This window comes from Patagioenas fasciata, chromosome 8, assembly GCF_037038585.1.
Source record: "Patagioenas fasciata isolate bPatFas1 chromosome 8, bPatFas1.hap1, whole genome shotgun sequence".
Lineage (NCBI taxonomy): Eukaryota > Metazoa > Chordata > Aves > Columbiformes > Columbidae > Patagioenas > Patagioenas fasciata.
This window is the reverse complement of record NC_092527.1, coordinates 42,503,855-42,518,934: the sequence shown is the minus strand read 5'-3', so window position 1 is coordinate 42,518,934 and position 15,080 is coordinate 42,503,855. Positions and strand designations below refer to the sequence as shown.

Genomic DNA, 15,080 nt, shown 5'->3' with positions numbered 1-15,080 from the left:
TCCTGGGTAGGTCTGAGCCCTTTATTTTTCAGGTGGGTACCTGCAGCCGCTCTCGTACCGTCCCCAAAACCCTAAGCCATTATTTGGCACAGAGATGCAATCTGTGCCGTGCGCACACATACGCAAGACATAAAAAGCTCTGTGCAAGCTGCTGTGAAGCCCCAAGCAACTGCATTTTATCAGATGCTTTTTCAGCCATGAATTATGCATTACAAATAACTAACTGAACCTGGCCACAGAAGGGTCAAATGATATTTCAATATAAAACCGTACCATATGCTCAAAAGAAGCCACGATGTTGTACCAAAAGGACTGGGGAGGACAGGGGGATGGGAAACAGGGTCCTCAGTCTTAAAGCTGCAAATGCTGCTTCACAACAAAAGGATTAAGAGATGTTCTATTTAAATGTATATACACACACGCCCCTAGAAGCTTTCTTAAAAATTAAGATTCACAGTCTACAATGCCTAATGATGATGCAAATGAATGGCAAAACGCAGAATATCATTCTGTCCCTGCACGGTAATGCACGTCTCCATTGGCATTCCGGAACCAAAAAGCCCCGAAGTTTATCTATGGAAACTAATTTGGGGCTTAGGGAGCAGCAAATGAACGTTTCCCGCCGTCGGTGACAAGCGGCCTGAAGGATGTGCCTGGAAGCGGGGAAGCTGAGGCTGGAGCTGCACCGAGCCCGGTGCTGCACACCTGGAAGTCCTATGCAGCCAGTTTGAAGGATTTTGAGCATAAAATCCAAAAGAAATCAGTGCAAATGTGCAAGAGGAGAATCAGCGAAGAGAATTTCTGAGTAACATAACATTGCTAACAACCCTTGAGTGCAGACATCCTCGCAAACAGGTGAATATTTACTAGAGAAAATTCCAGCCAGAGAAACAAAGGACACAAACAGCTTTCAGCCCACCGCTATGGTTATGCCATCTGTTCTGAGCGGATGTTTGTTTTTCCAGGTCCCTTGCTGGCATTTATCTACGTGACGTCTCAACTTCATCTCCCAGGTGCCGGGAGCCAGCGCGCTGCCCGCAGCCCAGGACCGGCCGTGGAGCATCGCTGGGCAGCATCGCTGGGCAGCACCGCTGGGCAGCACCGCTGGGCAGCACCGCTGGGCAGCATCGCTCGCAGGGGAGGAATTGCTGTCCCACACGTGTTTGAAACACAAGGAGAACATTTACAAATCTACAGTAAAGGGGCTGCCCCGTTTTGCCACACCAGGCTAACTCCTGGTGCACACGCTCTGCTTTCCAAGTCACGTACAGATCAGCTACAAAGAGTGCCTGGCAGTCACAACCAAAAGAATGTACTTTAACTCCTGGGGAAGGGAAGGAATGGATGCACACCTTACTCTTTTCCTGCTGGAGCTCTATCTGGATGTCGGTGAGCTTGGCCCTGAGCTCCTCGTTGGCAGCTTGCAAGGCGGCCAAGGCGTCCGGCTTGTCCCCCCGCGCGCGGCCGCCGGGGCCCTTCTTGGACATGGTGAGGCCGTGGCAGGGACGGGGTCTCGCTCGGGGCGTCTCGTCCTGCCCTGCGCCCGCTACATCTTCTCACCTGCCTGGGGAAAGCACAGCCCGTCAGCGCCGGGGGGCAGCGGGGACGCAGCTCCCGCCAGGAGCAGCACGAGGCGCTTCGCACTTCTCCAAAGCACCGGGGCACGTTGGCCGGCTCCAGCAGCTCTTCCTGCATTAAGTAAGGGCTGACGGCATTCGGGTGCAATAATATTCTGTATTACACCTGTACAGAGCAAGACATTTAAATGACAAACTGTAAGTGTTTTCTGTCGCTCCGTTTGCGCTGGAATCCGCACGGAGCAGGGACGGGATGCTCGGGAGGGACACCCAGCACCACCCGCTGGCAACGCCACGGCCTGGGGACAGCAGCAGCTGGGAAAATCGCTCTCAGCACCATCAGAATGCTTTATGTGCTTTAAAACAAAGTCTTGAGAGGAAAAAATGCTTGGTTTCCTATCAATACTTTCCAGATATTCATGATGGAAGTAATAAAAGTGATAAAAACAGTAAGAAGCTACAGAAGCAAGCGGAGGTGACACAAAGGCAACAGCAGCTTTCCATGCAGGAGTGTGCCGTGCATCATCAACACAGCAATTGAGGCTTCATTTACCAAATACAGGTTTATGTAAGTCTGGTAGCAGTATCAGAGTTTTGCTCACACTAAGAGGTTTTGAGTTAAATCTAAGAAAAAAATAAAACCTGAGACAAGCCAATCCATTCTATTAAACGGCAGAGCACTGGGCAAAAGGGGATCCGAATTCACAGAATTCATGTATTAACAGATTATAGTTTGCACTCTATACCAGCCCATTAATCCCAACACATTTAAATTATACAACATAGACAGTTTATAATGATAACTTCAGATTTGTCAATAAAACAGATACTGTACTACTAAATATAACACTAAAAGCTATATGCACTTGTTGATTTTTATCTCAAAAGCCTCCAACAGAGACTTTGCCCAAGAATGAAGAGCAGTGTTCTGGAATGGGGAAGCATCACTGAGGTCTGGAGAGACTGTGCCCAAGGTAGAATGTCAATGAAAACCAAAGGCCCTTCGTAGTCAAAGAAAGAGCATAAGGGTTATTAAAGACTCATATCCTTGAAAAGAACATATTCTAGCTTACTATAACCTTCAGGTGCAGGTAGCCTAAGAACAAGACAAACTCACTCCAAAGAAATTGCAATCTGAGACAGATAAAAGTAGGGAGAAACATAATATTTTTGTCTGCTAATGCTGTTTCCTCGGTGGTTTTGTCGGTTTGTTTGCTTCCTGAAGGGTGTCCTCACCACTTTGTCAAAGCGCTATGGCAGGAGAACCCACACTGCTGCACAGGCTCCTTGGGAACCACCCGGGGACCTTTCGGTCTGCGGGTACGGAGCGTGGCTGCGCAAACCCAGTTCCTTCCTACCCAAAGGACAAACAGCAACGCACGCAACGGAACCGCTGCCGCTGCTTCTCTAGGCAAAGCCGACCCCTCTATCCAAGGTTGGTTGGGTTTTTTTTTGTAATGATCAATGGAAAAAATGAACGGGAGCAAAATAAGGACTGAAATGCCTAGAGAATCAGCTACCAAGCTCACACAAGAGGTACAGACAGTAACGCTAAGTGGGGAAACACCGAAGAGAAGGATCGCAATAGCGTTCAGAGCGCATGATGGTCCTGAAGACTTGCTTAAACAGAACTATATCCTGAACAGGTTACGTGTACTTCACACTCAAAAACTTATTTGGAATCATTTTTAATTGTCACTGCAATACCAGCTTGAAGCAAACACTTGTTTTAAAGATCTGTTTGATTTATACTGTGAAAAATGAACAAAAAGTTCTAAATTGGAAAAATATTCCCAACCTTGTTCATACCGACCTCGTTAGCGTGGGTAACGATCCTCCCGGATGCCGACCTTCAATGCGCTGCTCTATTCATGCTGCCTCGTGGTCGCAACCGCACCAGAGCAGCGCTGTTCCCTGTACAGGCACGGGTGAGGGGGCTTAACGCTCCAGAGCAGCTGTAATCATAAAACAACCGTATGATAGAGTAAAACAGCAACACGATAATAGTAAAATAACAATATAATGACAGCAATAACAATAATAATAAACCAGGGCTGACTGGAGTTCTAAAAGCAAAAACCTGCATCCATTAGGGAGAAAGGAGCCGACAGAGGCGGCTGCCGCATGGGACGTGGCAACGGGACTCGGAGCGGGAGAGCCGAGGGTTTGGGGTGACAAGGAGGACACGCGGGCACCACAAATCCCCCTGGGGTCAGCGCGGGGAGGCTGAGATTGCAGAAAGAACATGGGGGGAAAAATTCCTGGTATTAGTCGATCAAAGCAAGGTAGTGCAGTCTTCATTTTGTTGATTCCCGGCCATGCTTGACAACATAACCTTGAGGTTTCTATAAAAAGAAATGTGTTTGGTTGGTCAAAGAAATAGGAACAAATGAAGTTTTACAGATATTGTCTGAAAAACCTCTGAACAGGAGTAGATGTTCTTAGTATTTACAATTCTTGCCTCATACATCAGTGATTGTTCTGCAATGGGGGTCTCAAAACCCTCCTTACAGATAAAAACCAGGGCAGTCTATAGCCACAGGCACTGGATTCTATCTACCACAATGAATGAAGGATTTATGTGTATTACGATTATTTTCTTAAATCATGTATTACAAGGGCAGACGTAGTAGGTGGAGTCAGGATATTTCACAACCAGAGGAAACGGGAAGCAGCGTCATACAGGCTTTGAACTGCTTGCCTTCCAACGTCAGACAAATAAACTGAATGACACGGGCATTCGTGAAAATCATCTCAATCAGAAGGTTTATTTTGACAGACAAGGGCTATGATAATTTGTTTGTTTACTTGCAGAAAATAAAACTAAGGAATTGATACAAATAAACCACTTAAAATGTTACCAAGGTTTAACTGTACGAGTTGACACTTCTCATGCCAAGCAACTGCCCAAATCTGATTTTTCTCTGCTAAACTACTACAATTTAAAACTGCTTAGCTGTCAAGAACAAAAGGCCTGTATAGCAGCGCTTGTCCTGAGCGGGTCTACAGAACCTTTGTGGAAGGTCTGAGATGCTATGAGCCGGGCGATCGCTGTTGCCCGTACGAGCACCTTGGTGCAGTGACACAACAGCTGCTGGAGCCCGCAGTGCTCGCCTTAAACCTCGCACCTTACACCTTAGACCAGGCTTTGCTAAGGCTTCACCACCAAAGTCCCCGCCTGGAGCTGGTGTCCACCCGCAGACACCAACACCAGGGGACTCTGCCCTGCAGGCTGCGCTGTGGCTCGTGTCAGCGCGTCCCACCTTAGGTTAGAGGTGACAAAGAATGGGACAGCAGCGATGGTTGGGTCCTGCAGGGTCCCATTGGCACAGCGTGGGCAAAGGGGCCGTTGTTGGAAACATCTTCCCGGCAGGAATGCTGAATGAAGCCTTAATGAGCTTTGCCCGCACAAAAATCAGCTCCCTTGCCACCTCTTAAAGTAATAAGACCGATTCAAAAAGAACTTCATGGGAATTAGCTGAGGATTTCCCCAATTAAATCTTTAAGGAGGAAAAGGGACAGAATGATAAAACTTGAATGTAGTCAAGAATAACATCCAGGGATTAAGAGATCCAGACAACAGGAATGTGATGGGCTCTGGTAAGGGTCTGTCTGCACAAACACGCTAACAGTACAGGACCTGCAGCGCGATGGAAACCGGCTCAGCAGCCGCACCTCCCAAATCCGGGGAGGATGCTCAGAGAACACCTGAAAGAAAGCAGCACGTTTCCCTTCCCAAGGCAAACCAGGCTACGTCAGCTGGAGATGTGCTCACACAGAGAGGATGGAAGGCAGGGAGCAGTGAAGGGAACCCTGGCTCGTGGGAAGGGCTGTTGGGCTCTGGAACAGGCTGCCCAGGGCAGTGGTGGAGCCACCATCCCTGCAGGGGTTTAAAAGGTGTTTAGATGAGGTTCTCAGGGACACGGTTTAGTGCTGGGGTTGGTTTAGGTTACGGTTGGACTCAATGATCCTGAGGGTCTCTTCCAAACGAAACGATTCCGTGATTCTCGCTCGCACAGACGTGTCCTGCTCCAGGTTCACATTGAGCCCGCACGCTGCAGCGCGTCAGTGGGGACACCGCTGCACATCAATGGGGACATCGCCGTGCACCCATCCCGGGGCAGGTTCTGACCAAACATTCTGAAATGCCTGGGCTGCTGCATAGACCGAAGGACAAAACCCAAAAGCAATGGTTTTATTTCCAAAAACTGGCTCCCTCCTGTGTTCATTGTCCTGGAGAACAGGAAGGGATTTGCAGTTTGGAGTCCTCGGTCCTTTTGCTGCATGCTGGGTAATTATTCCCAGGGATGATAACGGCAAATCAGGCTGGGCGGAGTAGGGCAGCTTTCTAGTGACAACCACGAGCTCCTGTGTGCGCGCTGGGACAAGCGTCGGGAACCATGAAAGTAGTTACTCGTATTAATAAAGTGCCGCTCTCGTGGTTCAGAGGCAGCCGTGTTCCCACAGGACTGCGGGACAGACACCGGGCTTCGAACAACATTGCTCCCAAATACTGGGAGAAAATCTTCCTGCAAAGGACGTTTCCGAGCCAACATCCCTGTGCTGATGCAGCCCCGCAAAGAGGCGGGAACGCAGACCTGACAGCCTTTTCCTGGGAAAACACTTACGGTGCCTTTGGATTTCTGTCTCTTTTCCTTCCCCAGTGAGTTATGCGAGGGGGGCATCTATAAGACACGTTTTAATAGAACAGAAAGGTCTTCACATTTTTGACTCTGGAATAATATATTATGCATATGATTCCTGGCATGTTTGATATTGAAAACAGCATTAATAATGCATCATAAGCTGCCTTTCGCAGGGCTCATCATTCTTCTTGCTCCTGACTTGCAATTCAGACATCAAGGCTAATTGGAAAATGTGTTTTCTAGATAGTAGTTTCTGAAACAAATGAATAAATCCCTACCCAGAATACCAATATTTTAAGCAAAACATAGCTTAAGGAAAACGCCATTCTTACAAATACTGACAATTTCTGAACACTGAACACTGGTGTTTTCTATTTTTGACAAATTGTTATAATTAAGTAATTTAGACAAAGGTTTTTGAGCCCTTGGTGCATCTCTAAATATCATAACAGAAAGCTAATGTAATATTGTCTACAGCTGAGTTCTCATTTCCTCACACAGGGAAGCTCTTCTTGAGAAATCTCAGTTTCCCACTCAGGATTCGAGCAGCCTGTCGATCCAACCGCAAGAAAAGGAGTTTTCCTCTGCAAAGGTGTTTCATGCTAAGCCAAAGCGCTCTCTCTGCCAACGGAACCACATCCCGCGCTGCTTCCGCGGCTGTACAGACATCTCTCACAAATAGGGCGTTATTCACCCAGCCGCAGCGCGAGGAGAAGAAAATCTGTTGGAAATCACATGGAAAAGTACAGCAAGTAGGAAGTCTTGAAAGCACTGAGATCCGTAACCGCCAAGACACACTGTCACGCACATGTGGTTGTGTTGCGTATTTCCTGTATACAGCCCAGGAGGGTTTTCATCTCTGCTGGGTAGAGAATGGTTAAATTGAGATGAGTTTGATACAACACTTGGGAAAAAGAAATCAAACCGAATGTGGGTAAGCGAGCTCGCAGGCCCAAAGGAGCGCGCCTGTCCTGAGCTCGACCTGTGCCGAGACCGCTCCGCGTCCAGAGCAAAGCTGCTCCCCAGAGCAGCAGCGACACCGTCCCGAGGACACGGGACCCTCCAGCACCAGACAGGGCTCCTCTGCAGGACTCCTGCTTCACTCGATGAAACAATCAAACACCAAACACCACACGGCACCGGGGCTGCGGATCAAGCGCACCCAAAGTTTTGCTGAGGATTAGATGGATTCCAACACCGGCTTTAACAGACACATGTCAAACCCTGACTGACCTGAATCTTCCCTCAAAGATTAATCCTTCCACCACAGCTGGCTTTAACTCATTGCTGGGTGGACCGTGCTCACAAACCCCATGCAAGCTCCTGCGCCTGGCAAGCCGCGCCAACGCAGCCCGCATGGACCCAGCGCACGGGGCCGCAGGCGCCTGTTTGCACCACACACACGTACGCGTCTAAATCACAGCCCCTGATTTGTCATCTCAAGTTTTACAAAGCTTGCCTTTTTGTTTTATTAACACAAAACATCGTTGAGTGTCAATTATGTGCATAGTTAACATTTACAGTACAACAGAATTGATTAATAGGATTTCAGTACTGCAGGACGTAATTGCTACTGAATCTCAACACACGTATTTTCACGCCACAAGTTTAATGTCACCTTAGCACGCCACCTGCTCAACTGCTATGTTTCTTATGGCTAAATTGCAGAATGTGAAATAACCAATGACAAACAGCAGCTATTATGCATGAAGCTAATTTTTCTTTTCTCTCAGATACCCCACAACGCTTTAGGTACAAAAATACACCGGAGCTATCGCAATAATATTACAACAATACACCTATGCAAATTCCCAGTTAAACTGGAGCAACTCAGAATAATTCCACTGATTTGCAGAGGATTATTAGCAAGGAATGCATTTCAGATTTAATTCCGTTGGTTTAATATTGTGTCATTCCATTATCTTGATCACAAACAAACTGTTTGAGTAATGCCATCCATTTTCCCAAGGAATTCATGCCTGTATAATTAACTACAATCAAGTGTAACACAGATGGCATCGTATGATCCAAAAGCACTTTCTGGAAACATTATAAGCGTGTTATTAACATCCCTAAATAACTGTTTAACACCAGCCCTCCAGCCCCCTTCTGCATGAACACACAACACAGCTGGGTTTGAGTGGGAAAGGCAGCACTTAACTGCACCACTCTCACAAAAGATTTTCAGTTCTTGGATTTATTCAATTTATAAATGAGCTTGAAAATAACAGACTCTACCGTGGCAACAAAAACAGTGCCTCTTGGATCTCAGAACTCAGGCTGATGTCCGGAGTGGCTCATCCTCGCCACGCTGGGCTCCGGGGAGCGGGGCGGCGCGGCAGGACGCGGAGCCTTTCTTTGGGCTGACCGCGCTCCTCCAAACGAGATCTGTAGCCGGCAGTTTGGTTCATTGCAGTCGGAAGAGACCTCGGGATCACCAAGCCCAACCACAACCCACTCCAGCACTAACCCGTGTCCCTAAGGACCTGCTCAGCAGGCACGTGCCGATGTCTACAGCGAGATCAAACCTTGCACCTCACAGCAACTGACAAGAGTTTGAATGGAAAGTCACATAATCTCCCAAATCAAAATATTCACAAATTTTTAGATGCCCATCAAGCTCTAATAAAAAACTGCTCCTTCAGCCTGAAAAAACTGAGGATTGGAGTGTTTCAAATCTGATCTTTCGTTGCTAAATATCCTAGCTGAAGCAACCTGACAGCTATTGAGACTCTGGCAAGAGCATCGCTAGAGAAGATGAGGCTGGGAGAGACATCCAACCCCGAGATGACAAAGGGGTTCAGAACAGAGCAGCTGTTCAAATACCACATCAGCATCGCTTCGTGTTCAGCGCTCGGCGTCGCACAACGGGGCTTTTCACTCGTGAAGCGGGCGGCACTGAACTAATCCTGGGTGTGGGACGTGGATCTAGGGTGGGAAAACCATCACGGACCCAACGATCCTTGGGATGTATTGGCACACAGTGATCTGGAATTGCTGTGGGTACACGCGTTTCTATCACATGATAACGTGACAGCACATGGAAGGGAAACAAAATCCAGTTCTGGAAGTGATTGTGTGCTCCGGGGGTTATGAGCTCAGCCTTACATTCCTCCCTGAAGGAAGCTGGTAATTCGGTGTATCAGAGCTCAGCAGGGTTCATCCATGGACCCGTACAATCGCTCATAACAAATACAGCAAAGTTTGCTAGAAGTTCCCAAGGGAGACAAGGACGACAACAAACAAACCAAACATCCACTTATTTGTAGATCTTGCTGAAGAGATCAGAACCGGTATAGTTAACTCACACATTTGGCCACAAAACAACAGGTTTGTATGCTTGTTTGGAACATGAGAAATGCCATGGGATTCCCCGGTGCTGCCCTGGGGACAGCAGGTCCTGTTTCAGATGAGCTGACAAAGAGCTATTTGTTCTGTAAGTGGTCAAAGATTTCACAGCAATCAGCACCTGAGCAGGGTCTTCTCACATCTAACCAACATTAGGGAAAAACAAGAAGCCAAAATATCCAGCTCATTTTAGGTTATCCACTGAGTAAAATACATTTTAAGAGAAAACATAGAAATATTTAGCAGCAAGGAAAGGATTTGAAAAAAAGGAAAGGGGCAAGAATACTGTTATGTCTGTTAACACAGAGCTGCGCTGCATGTTGAGAAAGAGCCTGTGTGCAGGAACGGGGGTGCTGGGGAGGGATGCAGCCATACCCCAAACCTGGCTCTGCACAGCTCCTCCTCGGGATACGAATGAGGCATTGAGCCAAGTTCCACTTCAGCCAGCAGGAAACTTTCCATCCAGTGCAATGATCTGGTCATTAATATACCCAGGGGTTAAAAATCAGTGCCTAAAAGCCACTTCTCTAGAGTTTCAGTCTGAAAGCAGAAGATCCTCTCTCCAGAGATGGACCAAGGAACAAGGACAGCAGAGCTGGCCGAGCGCTTTGAAGAAAAGCGCTGTGTAAAGCTTTAAGCATAACACTCAGTCCTCGTAACACCAAATAGGATGAGTTTATTCCCAGATGACCATGAAAAAAATATTGCCACCTTGAGAGAATTTTTCATGTGAAAGCAAGTTTATATTTAGCCGTGGTTGTAGTGAACCTCAGCTAAGCTCCCTTGGACACATTTCTTGTGTTTGCTGTTGGTACATAGAGGGCCCACTCTGATCAACCATTTCTTGGCAGGTAAACTGTGAGCAGAACTGGGACCACTGCTGTAAGCTCAGACTGACCTGGCACTGGGACAGGGACCCACTGACACTCACGCTGCGAACACCAGAGCAGGAACCATCAGATCCCACAGCCGTGACACGAGCGCAGTACTGGCGTAGGAAGGGAGGGGTACTCCAGCTGTATCTGCTTAAGTACGTATTTCCAACCACAAATATCCACTTTTCAAAAGATTTTATAAAACGCCAAGCCAGCCCGTGGAAGACGAGCGAATGAAATCCTAAAGGCAGAATGGTCTCCCAGATAACAAAACACTGAAAACCTTGCTGTAACAAAGCTCGAGTTTCCCAAAGGGGAGACAGAGCAATGAGCAGGAGGGAAGGCGCTGGAGTCACGCAGGAGAGGACACAAGGAGGAGCAGGAACCGTGGGTGCGACGCGAGCCAACCCTCCTGTCCCCGCGGACGGAGTCACGGCCGCGTGAGGACACACGGACGCGCTGGTGTTTCGCCGACCTTGGCAAGGTGACGGTTGGTAGTAGGTGCCTTGTGCATTAACCAGATGCACATGGCTGAGAATTTTTAAGCTATAATCTGATTTTTTTAAAGCTGATTTGATTTGAGATGCTGCATCAACCTTCCCATTCGATTCGCTTGGCGTGCGGATCGGCATTTTCCTGTAGTTTCCCAGAACAGCTCCGTTCCTTTCAGCGTGGCACGACCAAACCCGTTCTTCAATACTTCAGGCTTTTAAGGGAGATGAAAAGGGTAAGGGTTGTTTCAACCCAGCTTTAACGTTTGAAGTCAAAGGATTAACTCCTCTGGGAAAATCCTATTTTCAACATGAGAGGTCTGTAACTTTTTTTAACCAGGACTAACAACCAGAAGACTTCCATGGAAAACCACAGTTTGGACGCATTATCATACTCAAGATACAATTTCAGTTACTAACAAGAGTAACATAACCTGATCCCTCTAATGCAACACTTGATATAAGCAGCATTACCTCGAATGTAAATATAATTGAAATATTTTTAAAAATGTACAAATAATTGGAAGGAGCAGCTCAGGGCAGACCACCCAAACCACGTGTGTATGTGATGAAAGATCATGAGTTGTAATGTGTTAGAGAGCTGCCTGCTATCAGCACCAAGAATGACAAATGTACACAGAGAACTGAATCTCCAATAGCAACGTGCGGCTCAGGTGGCCTCTACCTGCCTACAAGAGAGACCCAGGGACCAAGATACAAATTATTTTAAAAACAAACACAAAACACCCCACCACAACAGCACAACTGCTGCCAGAGCAGGTTCATTGACTAAAACTGAGCAGAGGTTTGGAAAGTTCTCCCGATCTCGGCCGCTCAGCAGCTGCGGGTTACACAGGACAGGACCCTGGCAGCACCGCCGCACCAGTCTCCATTGGCTCAAGTTCAGATTGGCTTGCTGAGGGACAAAACCGGGGCAACCTCAGGATCTGTACGTGTTCGGAAAAGTCTCATTTCTCTATTGTGAAGGGGGGAAAAAAAGGAAGGAAGTGGACCTCGGCAGCTGCTCGTGCTCTCTGTTGTGTCACTAAACCAGACTTGCTGGAGTTCACTGCTGCGGCCAAGCCACCCAAGATGGCATCTTTTGGCAGCTGCGCCTGCTGATGTCTCACTCGGGAGAACTTCCTCCCCTGCACGTATCTCCATCCCAGAGCTGTCCTGATGGTTCGGAAAAGCGCTAGAGGAAAGAGCTGGGAAAACATTCTCCCAAACATCTCCATTTACAGATGGGAACAGCCAGAAGGAGCTCTGCCCTGGCTACCTGTGTAATGCGGCATCTGGGCCATCCGGGATTTGCATTCAGGATTTTCCCATCTTTTAGCCCCTGCACTTACTCCTTCAGAGAAAGTGGCTTCTCACATGGGCCGCACCATCCCGATCTCAGGCTGAAAGGATGCGTCCATCTGGCTCCTGGCTCTCCGGTTGATGGTTGCTCCCAGAGGCACAGAGCGGCCGGCACGGGGAGCGGAGCCACCGGCTTCTGCCTGCACAGCAGGGCACCCGGAATGCTGCTGCCAGGCCCTGTCCATTCCAGCTGCTGGGGTCCCTTCCCTTCCAGCTGCTGGGGTCACAGCTGGGCACGTTCTCCAGCAGCGGCAGAGGCTGGAATTACGTGACCGCAAAGCTCCAGAAGGCTGGAGATACACAACATGATGTACACCAATAGCCATGGCTGCTCTGCTCAGGGGAACCTGAACTTCTTAAAGGTTGGACAAAAAAAATACATAAGAACTGTGCAAATACACACAGAATATTAAAGCTGTAAGAGAAGTCCGTGCCCAAGCAGACGGGCTGGTGCTCCACCTGCACAGACACCTGCTCGCCAGCAGGCAGGAGCGTTTGACAGCCTGAAACACGAGCGGCTCTTGGGCTCCAGACATGACCCCAGTGGAACCTGGCATGTCAACCTGTACAGGACGTGAGAACATAAACGAGAACATCAATGAAACCTGGCACGCCAACCTGTGCAGGATGCGAGAACGTAAATGTCAACATCAGTGGAACCTGGCACGTCAACCTGTGCAGGATGAGAGAACGTAAATGTGAACATCACTGAGACCTGGCACATCAAGGTCTAAAGAACGTGAGAATGTAAATCTGAATCTCAGTTTCACAGCATATACTTGAGGGTTGGACGCTGATGTCATTAACCGTATAAGAAGATTTAGTAACACGATGTGTAAGACAGTCACAGATGGGGACAGAGACAACGGGGCAATTACTACTAAAACATGGAGATGTGCAGCTGCAGGCTCCAAGGAGCAGAGCAAGGGCTGGCAGTGATTGATATTCTGCTAGCGACCTGTAAAAAACAGTAAAGGGTAGGATATCAAAACCTCCTGATAACAGAGGATTATTTAGGTCAATCAAAACGAGTAAGGAGTATCAAACAAGGAAAAGGAAGAAAAAATACAACAATAACCTCGAACTAGAAAATTAGGTAACTAAGCAACATGAAATTCAGTATGGGAGGTACAAGATAATCTATATTTAAAAATACAGTTTGACATATCCTCCACACAGAGATTTAGAAGCAATCACGGAGGACATCTGTTGTGCACGCAGCCAGGTAAATAAGATACTAGATTGTAATAGCAGGAGATGGGAAATAAGACCAAAAGCATTATAATGTTGCAGAAAGATAAGTGGTAGGTACTCGTTATTGTACTTGTATTCATCTAAAAGAAACATAATAGGTACAGCCGGGTAATAACGGAATCAGGATCTGTGATTTTTTGAAGAGACATTAAACAGGCATTTATGAAATGATTGACATTGTGTAGGCAAAAAGGGTTTTCATTCAGTTTTTCGTACTAACGCCAAGAACAAGAAGCCACCCCGCAGCGCACGGGCGGGAGGCGCTTACAGGATTTTCCAGCGGAAAGATGAACCCTCCGTACTTTGCCCTGCACAGCACACACCCGGGCGGCCCTTCTGCCGCTGCTGGGGCCGAACCAGCACAGGTTAGAAACGCTCCACCGAGTCACCGCGTGCAGCCGCAGCACTGGGAGCAGCCAGCCCAGCACCAGCGTTTATACCACAGCTAACAGGACTATTCTGGGGTTCAGTCTCAGTAACTAACGTGGCAGCACAAGAGGTTTTGCTGCCGGTGCCTCCCGAGCACCGTCGAGAGCAGCCCCGCACTGCCTTGAAACCCCTGCCTAGAGCATCCACCCTTCACCAGAGATGCTGCTGGGGCGAGCGCTGGAGCCTCCACCACCCCAGTCACAAATCAGCCCACCCCATAAACCCTGTGCTGCGACCTGCTGCAAATAGTAACGCACAGTATGGAATGGACACCTGCCTTAGCTGGCAGGTATGGCACCCCCAGCAGCCCTGAAAGGCACAGCTCTAGCAGATCCTCGCTTCCCCGATCTGTTCCAGCTTTTTACATACACTCCCTGTGGAAGGATGCTAAAAGAAATCAAAGAAATAGTATTAAAGTGATGCATTCTGCCTTTGTAGCGCACAGCGTTTGGTGGTGCGGGTCTTTAAGAGGTCTATAGTAAAAATATTGCACATTTCGCTTTTGGACTGCGGAGCTCCATGATGGAGGAGAGAACGTGAATATGAACACAATTTACAAGTATTTTAAGCCCATTTTGTTTTGATGGGCTGATGGAAAGGAGCACTATGTGCACAGAATCGGGCTCAGAAGTTTGCCTCAATACTGCCCTGAATCAGCCTGTAATCAGGTGAGAACTCAAATATTTACATGGCCAGGAAAAATATGTACGTTACATCCAAGACAATATTTTTCTTTGGCAACTGTTTGCTACCGCAATATAAATAAAACGATTGTACTGTTTCTACTGATGTCAACTACAAAATCCATCCCCCCAGCAGGCACAATAAAATAAATAACATTGTATTACGGCTGTAACAGCCCCCGGGATGGGCAGGAGAGCACAGCTCGGGACACCAGCACCATCAGGCCCTGTGGATCCAGCCAGCCCCAGCAGATCCTTTCACCCCCAGCAGATCCATCCAGCCCCCAGCAGATCCATCCAGCCCCCAGCTCCACTGCCCTCCCAAGACATCGCTCTCAGCTTCAGGTCGGTCCCCATGCACCTCTGACTTTGCTAAAACAGGCCAGCTGCTAAACATTTTTTAAAAGGCAGCAAA

At 48.0% G+C, this 15,080-nt stretch overlaps 1 protein-coding gene across 22 annotated transcripts in view; it reads right to left on the bottom strand.

Moving 5' to 3' along the window:
* JAKMIP3 (Janus kinase and microtubule interacting protein 3) overlaps nt 1-15,080 on the bottom strand; it is a 62,890-nt gene that overhangs the window by 32,832 nt on the left and 14,978 nt on the right. For 21 of the 22 annotated variants that reach the window (XR_011740367.1, XM_071812262.1, XM_071812257.1 and 18 more), the window contains exons 3-4: nt 3,391-3,532; nt 1,353-1,564 (exon numbers count right to left, since the gene is read on the bottom strand). Coding sequence is in view for 20 of the 22 variants with exons in the window: in XM_071812262.1 (XP_071668363.1) it covers nt 1,353-1,487 (135 nt within the window). In the remaining 2 variants the exon portion in view is untranslated. The remainder of the gene's footprint in view (nt 1-1,352; nt 1,565-3,390; nt 3,533-15,080) is intronic. The other variant, XM_071812273.1, reaches the window with a different exon arrangement.